The following is a 15,228-nucleotide window of genomic DNA, read 5'->3' as shown; positions in this document are numbered from 1 at the left end:
TACGAGTTTTCAAAAGTAACCAGACCACGATGACAGTGGTGACATTCAATTTGACACAGATTATCGGTAGTTTAGTATTCTAATTTTAGGGTGACCACGCATGTCGTAAATAAATTACTAACTTTTTTTTTCAACAGAACTAGAAAATTAACGTTAACATCACTAATACTGATACAAAAGTGTTGCTTATAATTTACGAAATGCGCAGTATTAGTCCTGCTCACGTCTCCTGAATCACCCTGTATGTATATAGTATAATTGTGTTGGTATATTTTAGGACGAGGACGTTACATTTAGTGCATGACAAATATGTTAAGTGGGTACCTATTCCTTTATAATATAAAAAAATATATTTATTCATTTTGGAAATATAATTATTTAATTATGTATGTCATGTAATCATTCTCACATCTAGACCAAGGTTGTGTAACGACGAAACATTTCAGCATATCTCCAATCTTAATGACTTACTGCCGTATTCGAACTTCAAGATATTCACAAGAGACGACACGTACTAGATCCATTCTAGATACGTTATAGTTTAGATATCAACTAGTTCTCTTTTGCAGCGCAATTCGGGCAACCAATGTCACTTTTACGTTAGATAGAGTAAGATATCTATTAGATGTGAATTGGATCTCTAAGTCATATCCTGTGGAAATCGTTCAACAGTATCTCCAGAATCGCGCAAATGTCAAATTTGACAGGTTAGATCTTAAACATATCGTTATCGTATCTTGGTGATGTCTAATAGATGTCTATTTCAAAATCCGAATCGGGCCCATTATCAAATTCCATCAGTGCAAAATATTTCCTCCTTAATGATCTTACAACGGAAAATTCGGGACAATTGAGATAATGTCAGGAGCAGAGAAACTGGAAAAACGTCGGATACTTCTTTTGATTATTTTTCATTAGAGGACATTTTTCTTTTACAAACAAGCTTAGATTTCCTTGAAAACGTTGACAAAGGAGGCTGAAATGTGAAGAACAGCTATATTAACTGTAGTAAAATGTATATTAGCTTAAACTTCATCATCATCATCATATTCAGCATTTTATCGCCCACTGCTGAGCATAGGCCTCTCTTAGTAATTATTTATGAGGTAATTTGTACGAGTATAAGTACCTATTTCAAGTACCTAATAATAATAAAATGTTTTGCTTAAGAATAGTCGTAAAATAAATACCCATATGCTTTCTACCAGAAATCACGAGAATAAATTATAATTACACCTAGCTAAATTATCTTTGCAGGCCCAAGACAACATCGATATCGTTTTAGCCTTTCTCGATTCCTAATACAAATAATGCTCGTTTTGTAGGAGAAGTATGTACGTAGTTGCGACTCCTGTATCCTGGCTCATGTTTCAATGCTCCCTTTGAAATAAGCAATCCCAATTTAAATTCACCCCGTCTCGAGAAAAGTATCCGTTTCCTCACACCACGTTAACGCTTGATGAGTGTGTAAACACCCTAAAACAGGGGTCTTACATTAAGTGCTCCTTATTAAGCTTAAGAAGGCTTTTAGTGAGTAATTAAAGCGTTTGTTTACAACAGAAACTTTCGAGAAAGTAGTTTTGGTACCTACTGTTTTATTGAAGACCGATTTTTGCTTTGTTATGTGAAAACTCTTAAGAATATTAAATTTCTTAAAAGAACATACAACTATTTTATTAGCACTGTTTTTAATTAAACAAAACTTAAATTGAGACGTCTTTGTACGATGAGCTCGAATTTAAGTAGTTATTATGAATTATTCTAGTGTTGTAGCCTTATTACGAATAACATAACAGTTACACCGGTGGTTTTGTGAGCTAAGGTAGATCTCAAGAAAGCCACCATTTAAAAAAAATGCCAAAAAGTGAATCGGCAAACAAACCATGTACAGTCGAAAGATTTAATTTTGGACCCATTTTGTACCTTGTCACAGTGACAATATTATTATCAGGTCTCTAGCCACTTTCATATTGATTACAAGGTACGAAATATTACGGTATTGATTACATTGAGTGACAAGGTACGAAATGGGTCATAACGTAATACTTTCGACCATACTCATATTACAAAAATTCACGAAAATATTTTGAAAAACGTGACCTGTATGGAGGAGAACAGCCGGACAGCATTTTATGCTCGCTAGGTCAAAAATACGAAGTTTATCAACAACAGAAAACGCCCTTCCGAAGTCTTGATCGTCGGTTTTCTTTTCCGAAATGAGTTATGCAACATTCTAATTACTAGTCTAATATTAAAGTTAATTTAGTTTCTTACTTGGTATCCTGTTGATCGCCCGCAACGGCCGCAGCACTCTAATCGTTCTTATCGCCGATAGATTGATATTCTCCACGTGTAACGCGTATTCCAAAACCCTGTGAAAAAAATAATATGTTACCAAATCAGTTTTTAATTAATAGTGATAAAAAAAGTGTTAAAATATAAATAAGTATTCGCAAAAAACGACCAAGACTTGTCAGTCTGTAATGCTCTATTTGCAAAATTAGTCTTAAGCCCCTCCTCTATAACAGCCCTAGTAACGTAGGAGGGGCTTAAGACTAATTTTGCAAATAGAGCATTACAGACTGACAAGTTACTTGGTCGTTTTATGCGAATACTTATTTATATTTTAACACTTTTTTATCCCTATTAATTTACTTAAAGGTATTCATGACATGACAAACACTTCATTGTGTTTCTTTTTAAATACCTATGCAAAGATTTTAAATTCAGGAAACCAATCAAATAAGTAATGTTAAGAAGTAAATGTAAAGAAGTAAATGTTTTTAACCACTTACCCGGCCATAACAATGAAAAAATCCAGGCGATTCCAGGAATCCGCGAGGTAAGTGCCGTGGCCGTACACCCCCATTGCGACCATTTTGATCGTCATCTCCAACGTGAAAAACGCAAAGATAATATCGTCGAACACCTGCAAATGTCTTAAAGTAAGAAAAACGTTTTAATGTAGCAACACATATGTGTAACTCTTGTTTGTCCCGTTGCGCACGTTTGGAAAGAGTCTTCTTTTTTTTTAACAAATGAAAGTCTGGTTTGTGTTTTACTTTTTCCTTTTCTTTTCCAGCCAGTCTTCGCAAAAAAACGTTCAGAAGACAACGTAAAGGTTTGACTCGCTTTTATTAGTTTAACTTTTTTAAATATAGAAGTGACTTGACTTAATTGTTTCACGCCATTCATAATTAATTTGTTTTAAAATACGAATGTGCCAGACCGCAACGGTCTGTTATAATTTCATTTTATTCCAGCACAGAGTAAAGACTAATGACTCAATTAATTAAATATTTTGCGTTTGACTCCGTGAATTATAAAGGCAAATAATTCATGAAAGCATATTAAATTAAATTTAAATTCTTTTGACTTTCACATATTCATATGTATGTATGAATGTATGTATTGTTTTAAAATGAGAAGATAAATTGAAATTTATTATGTAAGCATTATTCGTCTTGATTATATTTACTTGCCAAAAAACCCCGCACACGTTAAACGTCCACCGTAGCGAAGTATAATAGGTTTTTTACAAGCTTTTATTTACTTTCACCTGACCGTTGTCTGTAATCAAATCTTGCAAGTTAAATTTGATCCACTTCCCGGTTTCCGATTGAGCTGAAATTTTGCATACATACGTAAGTCGGGTGACAATGCAATATTATGGTGTCATCGAGCTGATCTGATGATGGAGACCAGAGGTGGCCATAGGAACTATGTGATAAAACAACGAAACCTAATTGTGTTTGGGGTTTTTAGAATTGTCTCGATGAGCATTAGTTGTCTGTGGAAAGAAAAGTACAGTCCGCGATAAAAGCTTGTACCAAAAATGAAATTTTTGCCAAAAACTTATTTATTTAAATACGTAGCGTGGACATTATTCGATGTGGCGCGCGCACAGCTCTTGTGAGCAAGGACCCCGCTAAGGATACGGGCGAGCCTTGCTCATATGCATATCTGTCGCCAGTTTTCCCTTAAGCCCTGGCCAAACACACAGCGCGACGCAGCGCCGCGTCCGCGCCGCGTGATGCCGACGCGATGCCTGTTCAAACAGGGCGCCAGTGTTGCCAACTCGGATTTTGAAAAAATGCTAGACTAATGTCTAGATTCTGCCAAAATTATGCCAAACTTTTTAAGAAATATGTTAAAAAAAATGCTTATATGTCACTTGAAATTAGACACTTAAAACGCATACATTTTTCAAATTTGGCGCCTTTTTCTACTGACAAGATCTGCTTGACCAACTTTATATAGTCCGTCGACGTCCATCTATCCACGAAAGTCAAAATTTATATGAAAATATGAACCACATAGGGCAATGGTGCATATTGTTTCTACCAAGTTGGTGCAAACTTGGCTTAGACTAAATTATGCTAAAAAATATGCCAGATGCTAAATGGAAAATTTTGGTGCCAAAACGAGTGAAAATATGCCAGATCTGGCATCATTTATGCCAAGTTGGCAACACTGCAGGGCGCGCGCGGATCGCGCCGGCCTCACGCTCTCAACACGCCCTCATCGCGCGCGCGAACGCGGCGCGAAGTACATATGTACTTACATAAAAATGGGTAAGGTCTGTGTGATATGTTTTTTAATAAAATATAAATAAAATATCAATTCAATCAATCCAAGTAGCATATCAGACTATCGGCGCGATTCGGAAAATGAATTAGAGATTCACTAGATATGAAATAGTAAAGATATGTGACGTTCCACTGCAAAAGGTATTATTATTATTAACACCGCTCCAATATTCAGCCGGGGCAATGGTACCTTTTGCCGTGGAACGTCACATATCTTTACTATTTCATATCTAGTGAATCTCTAATTCATTTCCCGAATCGCGCCGTATGCGTCTAAAGTATCTACTTCTACCATTTTCTAATAGCTTAACAAAATTATATGTACCTATACGTCTCTACATGTGACATATACTTTTGGTGCATTGTTTCATCCGCTACTATTAATGCTAACAGTAATATCACCGTATGTAATATGGTATATGCTTACCTGTAATATCTTGCACCTGTTGGTAACGCACTGGTCGTCGACGCAGGGCTGGTACATGCCCAGCGTCACGCAGTTGAGCAGGATGACCAGCATGGATATTCTCTCGAACCACGTGGATCTTAGTTAAGGACATAAGTGTGGCACAAGGACAGACAAATTACAAAGAAAAAATATGCTAGTAGGTCAAAAATGTTCGATAGGACAGCTATTTTATACTACTTAGCTATTTTATTTGACTCTTGGAGACCCTATACATCTCTAAGGATAATTTGATAAACTATATAATCTTATAGTTCTGACATCTAGAGACATTTACACCTCTAAATAATAATTATTATAGATTTTTTTGTGTTTTTGTGTCTGTATTTTTTTTTATGTAATTCAACATTAAGAAACCATATACATCTCGAAGTAATTGTAATACGTTAGTTTGAATTGTTAAGTAGTTGTATTTTATAAAATTGTTGATGTATCCTTATATATAAACGCGAGCGGCTTTGACGGTAGAAACAAATTAAATTATGCTCAAACAAAAGAGCGTAAAAAAATAACACTTTTGAATCGAGAACATATATCCGCAAAATTCGTATTGTCGCGTATTTTGCATTTAAAAGTGAAAAAATTTCGACAAACAATACTAAAGGCTCAATTTGTTGGTTGACATTTGACAGCTATGCGTTGCGTTTAGAAACTGCAAACATGCTTACAAGTTAGGTTGGTCGTTTTTTTTTTTAATAAAAAGCAAGACGAATATTACTGTTTATTTGATGACTTTCCGGTATGTATAATGGTTATTATTTGCATTAAGTTTCGTTTCATATGGATATGTATACCGGTATAATTATTACATAAATTTGTTTTTAAGCCAGAACGTGCGATAGTCTGTTACGGCTTTTAAGACGATAGCAACACTGCCTAGACGTCAACGATCAACGACGGCTGTTATTCGAAAATACTTTATCCGGTACTCCAGACGTGATAAAAACCTGTTAAATAGTGTATTGTGTGTGTTAACAATAAAAAATAGTCACCGAACATAGTGCAAAGTGCAAACGCCATCGTAACGTAACGAGATTTGAACTTCAAAGCGTTCCATGGGTGTATTGTGTTTAGTATAAACATCGGTCTCTCAGTTGTATTTTAATATTTCAGAATGATTCCAAATATTCTTACATGTCAAGGCACTACTAGCTACCTGGAAATGCAAGTGAAAGCAACCTTGAAGCAGCTGTGATAAACTAATAAGTGAGCGAGATGAAAATGACGTTGTTCAAAGAAACTTTGAGTTAAGTGCCAGCTGACTGTAACACACTCTAATTAAGTACATTGCCAGTGTGAAACAGTGCAAAAAGCTACAGTGTATTGTGGACATATTTAATAACTGTGCTTTAGACTATGAATCAAATTTGAGGTGTATCGGTGAATTGGAAAGTCAACTGCATAAAGCTAATAAGTTATCTCCGGAGTCAATGTAAGTTGAATATAAGATTAAATATAATAAGATATATAGATAGTATATATGTCGCAGTCAAAAGTGTGAACTGGTCAAAAGAACTTTTAACCGACAAAAACAGGCAAAACTGCTTTTGACTGAGCATGTTGGTCAAAAGTAGTTATACCTGAAAATCATTGGTTAATAGTAATTGTGTTGTGACTGTTACTATCAGTCAAAAGTACTCGCAGAGATAGGTAGGTTAGGGTTATTTTTTTGCTACGCCCAAAAAACGAAACTGTTCCCAGAGATAGGTAGGTTAGGGTTATTTTTTTTTGCTACGCCCTAAAAACGAAACTGCTGCCAGAAATAGGTATGATTTTCAGGTAAAACTACTTTTGACCAACATGCTCAGTCAAAGCAGTTTTGCCTGTTTTTGTCGGTTAAAAGTTCTTTGGCCAGTTCACACTTTTGACTGCAACAGGTTGGGCTGGACATATGGCAAGGGAAGGTAAAGATAAGTGGGATAGAGAGGAAGCGGAATGGTATCCTAGAGATGGAAAAAGGAGAGAAGGGAGACCAATAATGAGGTGGTCGGATGACATAAAGAAGCATGCGGGACCTAATTGGATAGGGACGGCAAGGGATAGAGAGCTGTGGAGAGAGCTGGGGGAGGCCTATGCCAAGAAGGCAGACTGAAATAATTATTAAAAAGCAATGACATAAAAATTATTTAATAAAGTTACTAAGGAAAAAATATTGAAACTAATTGATATAAATGAAATGTGAATTTATTTAAATGTAATATGTGCTGAAATTTAATTTTTTGGTCAATAAAGGCTATTCTATTCTATTCTAATTTGACAGGTGACAACAAAAAAAATATTAATTCCTGCTAAAATTTCAGAGTCATAGTGAAGCATAGTACATAGTACCAAAACAAGGTTGATTTTTAGGGTTCTGTAGCCAAAGGGTAAAAACGGGACCCCTATTACGAGGACTCCAATATGTTATTAGATCAAAACAAATTATTTTCAGAAAATATTTAATTTAGGCTTAGGGATGGCGAGGCTCCATAAACCTTCAGTAAGTAGTGCATAAGTATCCTTGGAAAAATTCGACCTATGCCGCCGTGGGTGGCCCGGTGGCAGAATGGCACAGGCACCTGCTGCAATAGCAGAGGACGCTGCTTTGATTCCAGCCTAGGGCACTGGAGGCCTTGGTCACTTTTTAGGGTTGCGTACCCATAGGGTAAAAACGGGACCCTATTAAATATTAAGACTCTGCTGTCCGTCTGTCTGTCACCAGGCTGTATCTCAAGATCTCATGAACCGTGATAACTAGATTAACTAGACAGTTTCAATTTTCACAAATGATGTATTTCTGTTGCCGCTATAACAACAAATACTAAAAACAAATTAAAGAAATATTTAAGCGGGGCCAATGCAATGCTAGGCTGGATATGACTGATGAAATGAGTAAATTTTTATTAATATGTTTTAATATGACATGTTGGTGGCAAACAAGCATACAAGGCTGTTAATGCCGATGGTAAGTGGGAGTTTAGACTAGACCTCTGCTTCTCCAAGGGACTCACATTGCTGACCGAGTAAATTTTTATTAATATGTTTTAATATGACATGTTGGTGGCAAACAAGCATACAAGGCTGTTAATGCCAATGGTAAGTGGGAGTTTAGACTAGACCTCTGCTTCTCCAAGGGACTCACATTGCTGACCGAGTAAATTTTTATTAATATGTTTTAATATGACATGTTGTTGGCAAACAAGCATACAAGGCTGTTAATGCCGATGGTAAGTGGGAGTTTAGACTAGACCTCTGCTTCTCCAAGGGACTCACATTGCTGACCGAGTAAATTTTTATTAATATGTTTTAACATGGCATGTTGGTGGCAAACAAGCATACAACTCATACAAGGCTGTTAATGCCGATGGTAAGTGGGAGTTTAGACTAGACCTCTGATTCTCCAAGGGACTCACATTGTTGACCGAGTAAATTTTTATTAATATGTTTTAATATGACATGTTGGTGGCAAACAAGAATACAAGGCTGTTAATGCCGATGGTAAGTGGGAGTTTAGATTAGACCTCTGCTTCTCCAAGGGACTCACATTGTTGACCGAGTAAATTTTTATTAATATGTTTTAATATGACATGTTGGTGGCAAACAAGAATACAAGGCTGTTAATGCCGATGGTAAGTGGGGGTTTAGACTAGACCTCTGCTTCTCCAAGGGACTCACATTGCTGACCGGTTACAAATCTATTACACTCATACTAGGGTTCCGTACCTGAAGGGTAACTAAAAAACGGGAACCTATTAGCGATTCCGACTCACACTTGGCCGGTTTTTCTTAGTAGGTATATGACATTTATTTCAGTTTTACTTCATTGTCCGTCTGTCTGTCTGTCTGTCTGTCTGTCACTAGGCTGTATCTCATGAACCGTGATAGGCCTAGGCAGTTGAAATTTTCACAGATGATGTATTTCTGTTACCGCTATAACAACAAATACTAAAAAGTATGGAACCCTTCGTGCGCGAGCACTTGCCCGGTTTGACATTTCAGGCTCCGTCACACAGGCGCGTTTCGCGTGCGGCGCGTGAGCGGGGCGCGCCGCTTTTTCATATAAAACGCTCAGGCCCGGCTCTGAAATCGCGCCGGTGTGACGGAACCTTTATTTCAGTTTACTCCACTGTCCCTCTGTCACCAGGCTGTATCTCATGAACCGTGATAGCTAGACAGTTGAAATTTTCACACATGATGTATTTCTGTTGCCGCTATAACAACAAATATTAAAAAGTGTTCCGTTCTTGATGGGTGAGTCCGACTCGCACTTATTCAGTTTTTTTTTGTAAACGAATTTAATATTAACGGATAGGCATTAATATTAAAGAATGAAATAGTAGTGATAATTTCCATACTTTCACTTTAGTGCCATGAAGGGTAGGTACAAAAGGGTTCCCTCTTTTGAGATTGGAAAGTGGGCTAGGTTATAAATGCGGCCTTCACAGAACCGATCTGCGACCAGAAAAGTGGGTCAGGTTAGAACTGTGATCCTTACAGAACCGAACTGCTACCAGAAAAGCGGATTAGGTTTTTTTAATTACATATTTGTTTTTAGATATAATTATCGGAATAGTAAATTTTTCGAGTTATGATTGTATGTTACGGATTTAAAGTTTTCTGAGATGAGATAGGTTTGTAACCGCCTTAATGAAGGTATGAAGTCTAAAAGTAAATAATTACTTAATTCAAAATGAGTATTACCTATTACTATTATTTATTTTACCCGAGCGAAGCCGGGTTTTCATCTAGTTGTTATTATTTTTGCTTGTATGTAAATTCAATGTTGACGTGTAAAAGTGCCCTTGTGGTCTATTTGCTGAATAAATGTTGATGTTTGATGTTTGTACATAGAAGCAAATGAAAATACAATAATTTAGCTATTTGTGTTACACGAGTTTAATTAGTCTGATTCATTCAAACTTAAACTGTATTAAGTTTGAAGGAATCAGACTAATTAAACTCGTGTAACTTTTACATCTCAATAAATTTCATTAAAATCTACAGTAATAACTTTGACCTAAATATTAAAAAAAGGTCTGCGATTTATTGAAGCTTTAAATCAAATTTTATGACAAAAAACGCCCCTTTTTATTTAATTAATGTGAATACAGTATCAGATAATAAGAACCCTTTTTGATGTTATATTAAATATTTTCTTTATTAATTATGTATTTTGATATAAATATTTTAAATAATTTCTACTAATTATGACATTCATAACGGTAAGGTTATTTTAATAAATGGGACATTGAAATCTACTAATGTACACGTGTATATGTATATAGTTTTTTGTTATATTAAATTATTCGAGCAAGTATTATTTGATTTTAACAAATAGGGAGTATTACTGCAATGTTCTGCCGCTAGAGTGCAGCACTAGCTTGTTTAGTAAGCCGTAGAGTAACTTATACATACTAGGCCTTAAATAGTTTTCACTATGACAGTGGTGCATCAAGGCAGTTTGTTTACAGGTGGCCTACTACCGCGAAACCCGAAAATCCAAATTTAGTTATCTGCCCCTTTATCGATCGAATAGGCAAGAGCGATAGAGAGGCAGAAACCGAACTTTTGATTTTCTTGTTACGCGGTAGGCCCTGTGTTTGTGCTAGTGACGCCCTCTACGCAGAGTTTTGCGTAATATTCCCTATTGGCAAAATTATTTGTGAAAAAGGTGAGGTAAATGTCAAAATTTCTGGCATGACCCCAAATCCTTGAGTGGACAAATAAATAAATATTAGGGAACATCTTACACAGATCAACCTAGCCCCAAACTAAGCAAAGCTTATACCACGGGTGCTAGGCGACGATATACATACTTATTATATAGATAAATACATACTTATATACAAACATTACAGCCATGACTCAGGAACAAATATCTGTGTTATCACACAAATAAATGCCCTTACTGGGATTCGAACCCAGGACCATCGGCTTCGCAGGCAGAGTCACTACCCACTAGGCCAGACCGGTCGTCAAATAAGTGACTCCGTTATCCTTTTGTTTGTTTTTCTCTGCGTTTGTTACCCAAATACCTACCTATTAAACGTCATCAGTCATCGAGTCAAATTTCAATCGCGACGAGCTTTTTCTGGCAGTTTCAAATAATAAGGTTACTTAAATGGCGTCTATTATACCTGGCATAATGACGCACAATGGCCTAAGTCATTACGGGGGTCGGCCATGTTCATAATTGTGAACGCTCACATCAGCAACGTCACAAGTGCCCGAGGTCCCCTCAGGGCCATGTGCCTTGTTGGTCCTAGGCGATTGCGCATTCGACGTTCTTACGGATTAATTTTCACGGAAGTTTGCAAATGAGTTTACATTAGTGGTTCAAATTGCTTTTGCTTTGTTTGCGTGAGATTGAAAAATGGGTGCATTTAAAAAGGTCAATGTTTTTTTTTTCATGTAATCAAAGTAAAATAAATAATCTTGGTTAAGTTCTTATGATAATAGCAATATCATAAGAACATGATATTGCTATTATCATAAGAACATGATATTGCTATTATCATAAGAACATGATATTGCTATTATCATAAGAACATTGATATTTCAAGTGGATGACAACTGTTAGGAGAACAAAATTACTTAATGTCTTTTAGAATTATTGTATCCTCTTTAAAGGCGTTATTAAGATCTGTAGATAAATGATTCTCATAAGTAAGTTTGAAAGAAAGTTCGTGCATAAAATTCAAATCGGGGCTTAACTACGCCGCGTCGGCAACTTAATAATAATATGTTACGTTATCTTCGAAGTTGTTATAACAATTATGGTCTTTACGTATTAATTATTGAAAGACGTAGGTAACACTATATTTTCATTATATAATTATTTACTCGAAATATATATTTTTTCTTGAATAAGCTCTAATTATTTAGAGTTTTGGTTCTGACTTGATGTTATTTGCGTGGATTACCAGTTTCGTATTGCTAGATGAGGCTGTTAACATTTGGTCATTCAAATAATATATCCTTGACATCTTCGTTTCCAATTTTAACTACGCTTTTTCTGGCCGTGACCTATTTTCTTTTGTTATTTTCAAAGTCGCCTAGTTTTCCCAGACAAATAGACTATGCTAACCAAATTTATCTCATCATCATTCTTCTCCAGGTAAACAGGTAAGGTAGCCGAAAATACTATAAATCATCCCATAACCTCGTTCATACTTAAGCTATTGTAAAAGTAACAGGCAAATGGAAGACAAAGAACTCGCAAGTCACGTACATTTGGTGAAAGATTGTGCATTCCAAAATGGGCGCTTCGTGGGGTGAAGGGAAATTATTTCCTGGGAGAAGGGATTTTTCTCTCAGGCGTATTTAAATGTGTTTGTTCGAGTACAGTGATAAGTGTCTTTGTTCTTATTCAAATTACTATGGTAAGTAGGTACTTATTCGTTTCATTTTGAAGATATTTTGCGACTGTTTGTCTATAATATTTAAATTTTGCGGGTTTTTTCCAAGACACATACGTTCCGAGTTCATAGGTGATATAATGAAATAAAATGAAAATTCTTTATTGGTAAATCAAAGTTTGAAAAGCAAAAAAAAGGTTTGCAAAAAGTTATAAGTTACAAAGTTACACGTTTCCATTGCGCCTGAGTGTAATTAATGTCTCTAAGAGTACGGACCATTCACCTAAACAGTTCAGGGGTGCACAATTACCTAAAATAGAGCGTAAGGGTTTGAGAGGGTGGAAGCTTAAGCAAATTAGTCGTGGCGTGGCAATTCTAACTTAGCTGGCCAATTCCCGACTTAGTTGTATACTATTGTAGGCACCTTTTTCTTTTGGATTTCTGTAGCGGTTTACATTAAGATTTTCACATAAATGTGACGTTATTTTAGTGTGTTACTGATGCTAGATTAACTATGGTAGATAAGGTTTTCGTACCGGAGAACAATAGAACGTCAAGTAACATTATTCTTGCTTACAAACGTGTAAGTTCACTTTTTTTCAGAAATTTAATGTTCAATTAACAATATATACCGAATTCTAACAGCAGAAAAACAGTTCGGAAATATCGAGCTGTTAGTAGGTCACGGAAAGAAGGTTAAAAGTATTTTCCCGAAGATCTTCGTTTACTCCTTACACTATTCTATTGCCAGTTTGAATGAAATTTGCAAGGTAATAGCGAGGAAAACACGATGGCTTTCAAAGTAGGTCACAGCGGGGAATCAAAGCCCATGAAAATCAGCGGGGATATTGTTTTATTTCGCATTACCGGCTTTGCGGGGATTGTGTAGCACCTGCCTATCCGTTTACAAGTATTTTATCCGTCTATGATAATATGCCTAATGTAATTTGGTCCCTGATTGCACAATACCTATGCGTTGTTGTAGGTCAGACTTACGTAGCAATGGTTTTTGGATACGTGGTAGGAAAGTGTTGTTGTGAAAATAAATACACCGTGACATTCCGGTAATGTTACCGGATAAAGTTCCTCGCAATTTATGGGATTAAACTCCTGTGAAACACCAATGCCAAGAGCTTATAAGGCTAAATAAAGGACAGAATAGAATGTCATCGTTCTTTCGTTTTTCTCTCGATGGTTTAATAGTTTTACTGTTACAATTGTGGTTCATAGCTAAATTAACTCCATATGAATTAAGCAAGGCTTGTATAATCTTGTCATAAAAAGATAGGTTGATAGTTACAGAGATATGGTAGCAATACAAACAATATATAAATTCGATTCGATTTGTTGATCGAGTCTGTCAATATACTTACAAGTTATTATAAATACTTTCAAGAGTGAGATTTAAACCCTAGACCCTGACGGTCTAGGGTCTGCAAGATAAAATAAATAAGCTAAATAAAATGTTATGTTGAAATAACACAAATATCAAATAATATAAAAGGGTTTTCATAAACTTTACAACACGTGTGTTTTATATTCGAAGAACTCTTGATAAAGACAAAGGCTACATACCAGATTAAGACCGACGTGAATGTGGTCGCAGAACAAACCGCAATACGGGTAGCGCCTAATTATTCAGTGCATCCGTCCGAACTGAGGGGCTACCGCGAAAACCGAAATTCGCAAATTGCGGGGATCTTACTCTTTTACTCCAATGAAGGCGTAATTAGAGTGACAGAGAAAAATGCCCGCAATTGACGATTTTCGGTATTGGCGGTAGCCCTACTGAACCGCCTGCCCAGAGCTAACTTCGTTACCAACTGTGAAAGCCCACAGTACGATGTGGAGCAAAAATACTATCTGACCTAAAGGCTAAAATTCCTTTATGAACAATTTCCGAGAGGTTTTGTTTTTTTTTGTTAATTGTTTTTATAACGAACATTATGCAAAACATTAGGTATACGCCATTTAGATAAGAATTGTGAAATGCAGCTTATGATTTTTTTTATTAGGTAGGTACTTATAAGTCATAAAATTAAATTAAATATTTTGTGTGTTCATAAATTCAGATAGCTTAACAATTTATAATGTAAGACTATTATGAGATAAATAAAACTTAACTAAACTATTCTTACAAAATTTTGTAGACATTTAACCTGTTAGACTGAACCCCTAATTATCTTATTAAAGTACAGCTTTCAATAAAAAATTACGCCCGCACGTATTCTACCTCAGTTTCCGTTATAGTAACGGTATCCCCTTAAATTTAAACCTGCTGATAACCTCCAATAAAAATAACTGTTTGCCATTAAAATTGATACAGCCGCAAATTTGTCCTCGCACTTTCCAGCACGCTTAAAAGTATTCCTTAACCATATAAATATTAGTTCTATATTTGAATGGTAATGAAGAACTAATTTGGAGTTGAACCGAAGCCGTTTAGTCAGCACGGCTCCAGTCGGCCATAAAACGCTCGTTAAACGTACGACGTGGCCACACATGGCCGAGAGCTGGGTGACTGGCCAACTGGTTACTTGTTCTGTTTCCGAGAATTGTTCGTTAATGAAATTTAATGGGTGGTTTCTTCAATAGGTAATAAAAAAAACTGAAGCCTGAAGTATTTACGCCCCTGATGCGCCAGGTGTGGGACAGTCCCAACACCATCTTGAGAATGATAGCGGAAAACAGACTGTCCCATAGTGCTCCATTGTGAGGGACTACTTTCCCCTACAAGGTATAGCTTTATTTGACGTTCATAAGCGCATTGTAAAGGGGCCCACTGATTAACAGCTCGCCGAACGGTATCGGCCTGTCAGTTGTTCGGAACTGTCAA

The 15,228-nt window shown here is 36.1% G+C and overlaps 1 protein-coding gene across 5 annotated transcripts in view; it reads right to left on the bottom strand.

Annotated features, from left to right (window-relative positions):
- Positions 1–5,180, bottom strand: part of LOC134791635 (voltage-dependent T-type calcium channel subunit alpha-1G-like) — a 51,430-nt gene extending 46,250 nt beyond the window's left edge. For 3 of the 5 annotated variants that reach the window (XM_063762685.1, XM_063762686.1, XM_063762684.1), the window contains exons 1-3: positions 5,017–5,179; positions 2,796–2,929; positions 2,275–2,372 (exon numbers count right to left, since the gene is read on the bottom strand). In XM_063762685.1, the coding sequence (XP_063618755.1) occupies positions 2,275–2,372; positions 2,796–2,929; positions 5,017–5,109 (325 nt within the window). In that variant the 5' untranslated portion in view covers positions 5,110–5,179. Of the gene's footprint in view, positions 1–2,274; positions 2,373–2,795; positions 2,930–5,016 lie in introns of all 5 variants that reach the window. The other 2 variants (XM_063762683.1, XM_063762688.1) reach the window with 1 other exon arrangement.
- Between the last annotated feature and the right edge of the window lie 10,048 nt (positions 5,181–15,228).

This window comes from Cydia splendana, chromosome 6 (assembly GCF_910591565.1).
Source record: "Cydia splendana chromosome 6, ilCydSple1.2, whole genome shotgun sequence".
Lineage (NCBI taxonomy): Eukaryota > Metazoa > Arthropoda > Insecta > Lepidoptera > Tortricidae > Cydia > Cydia splendana.
This window is presented reverse-complemented; position numbering and strand designations above follow the sequence as displayed.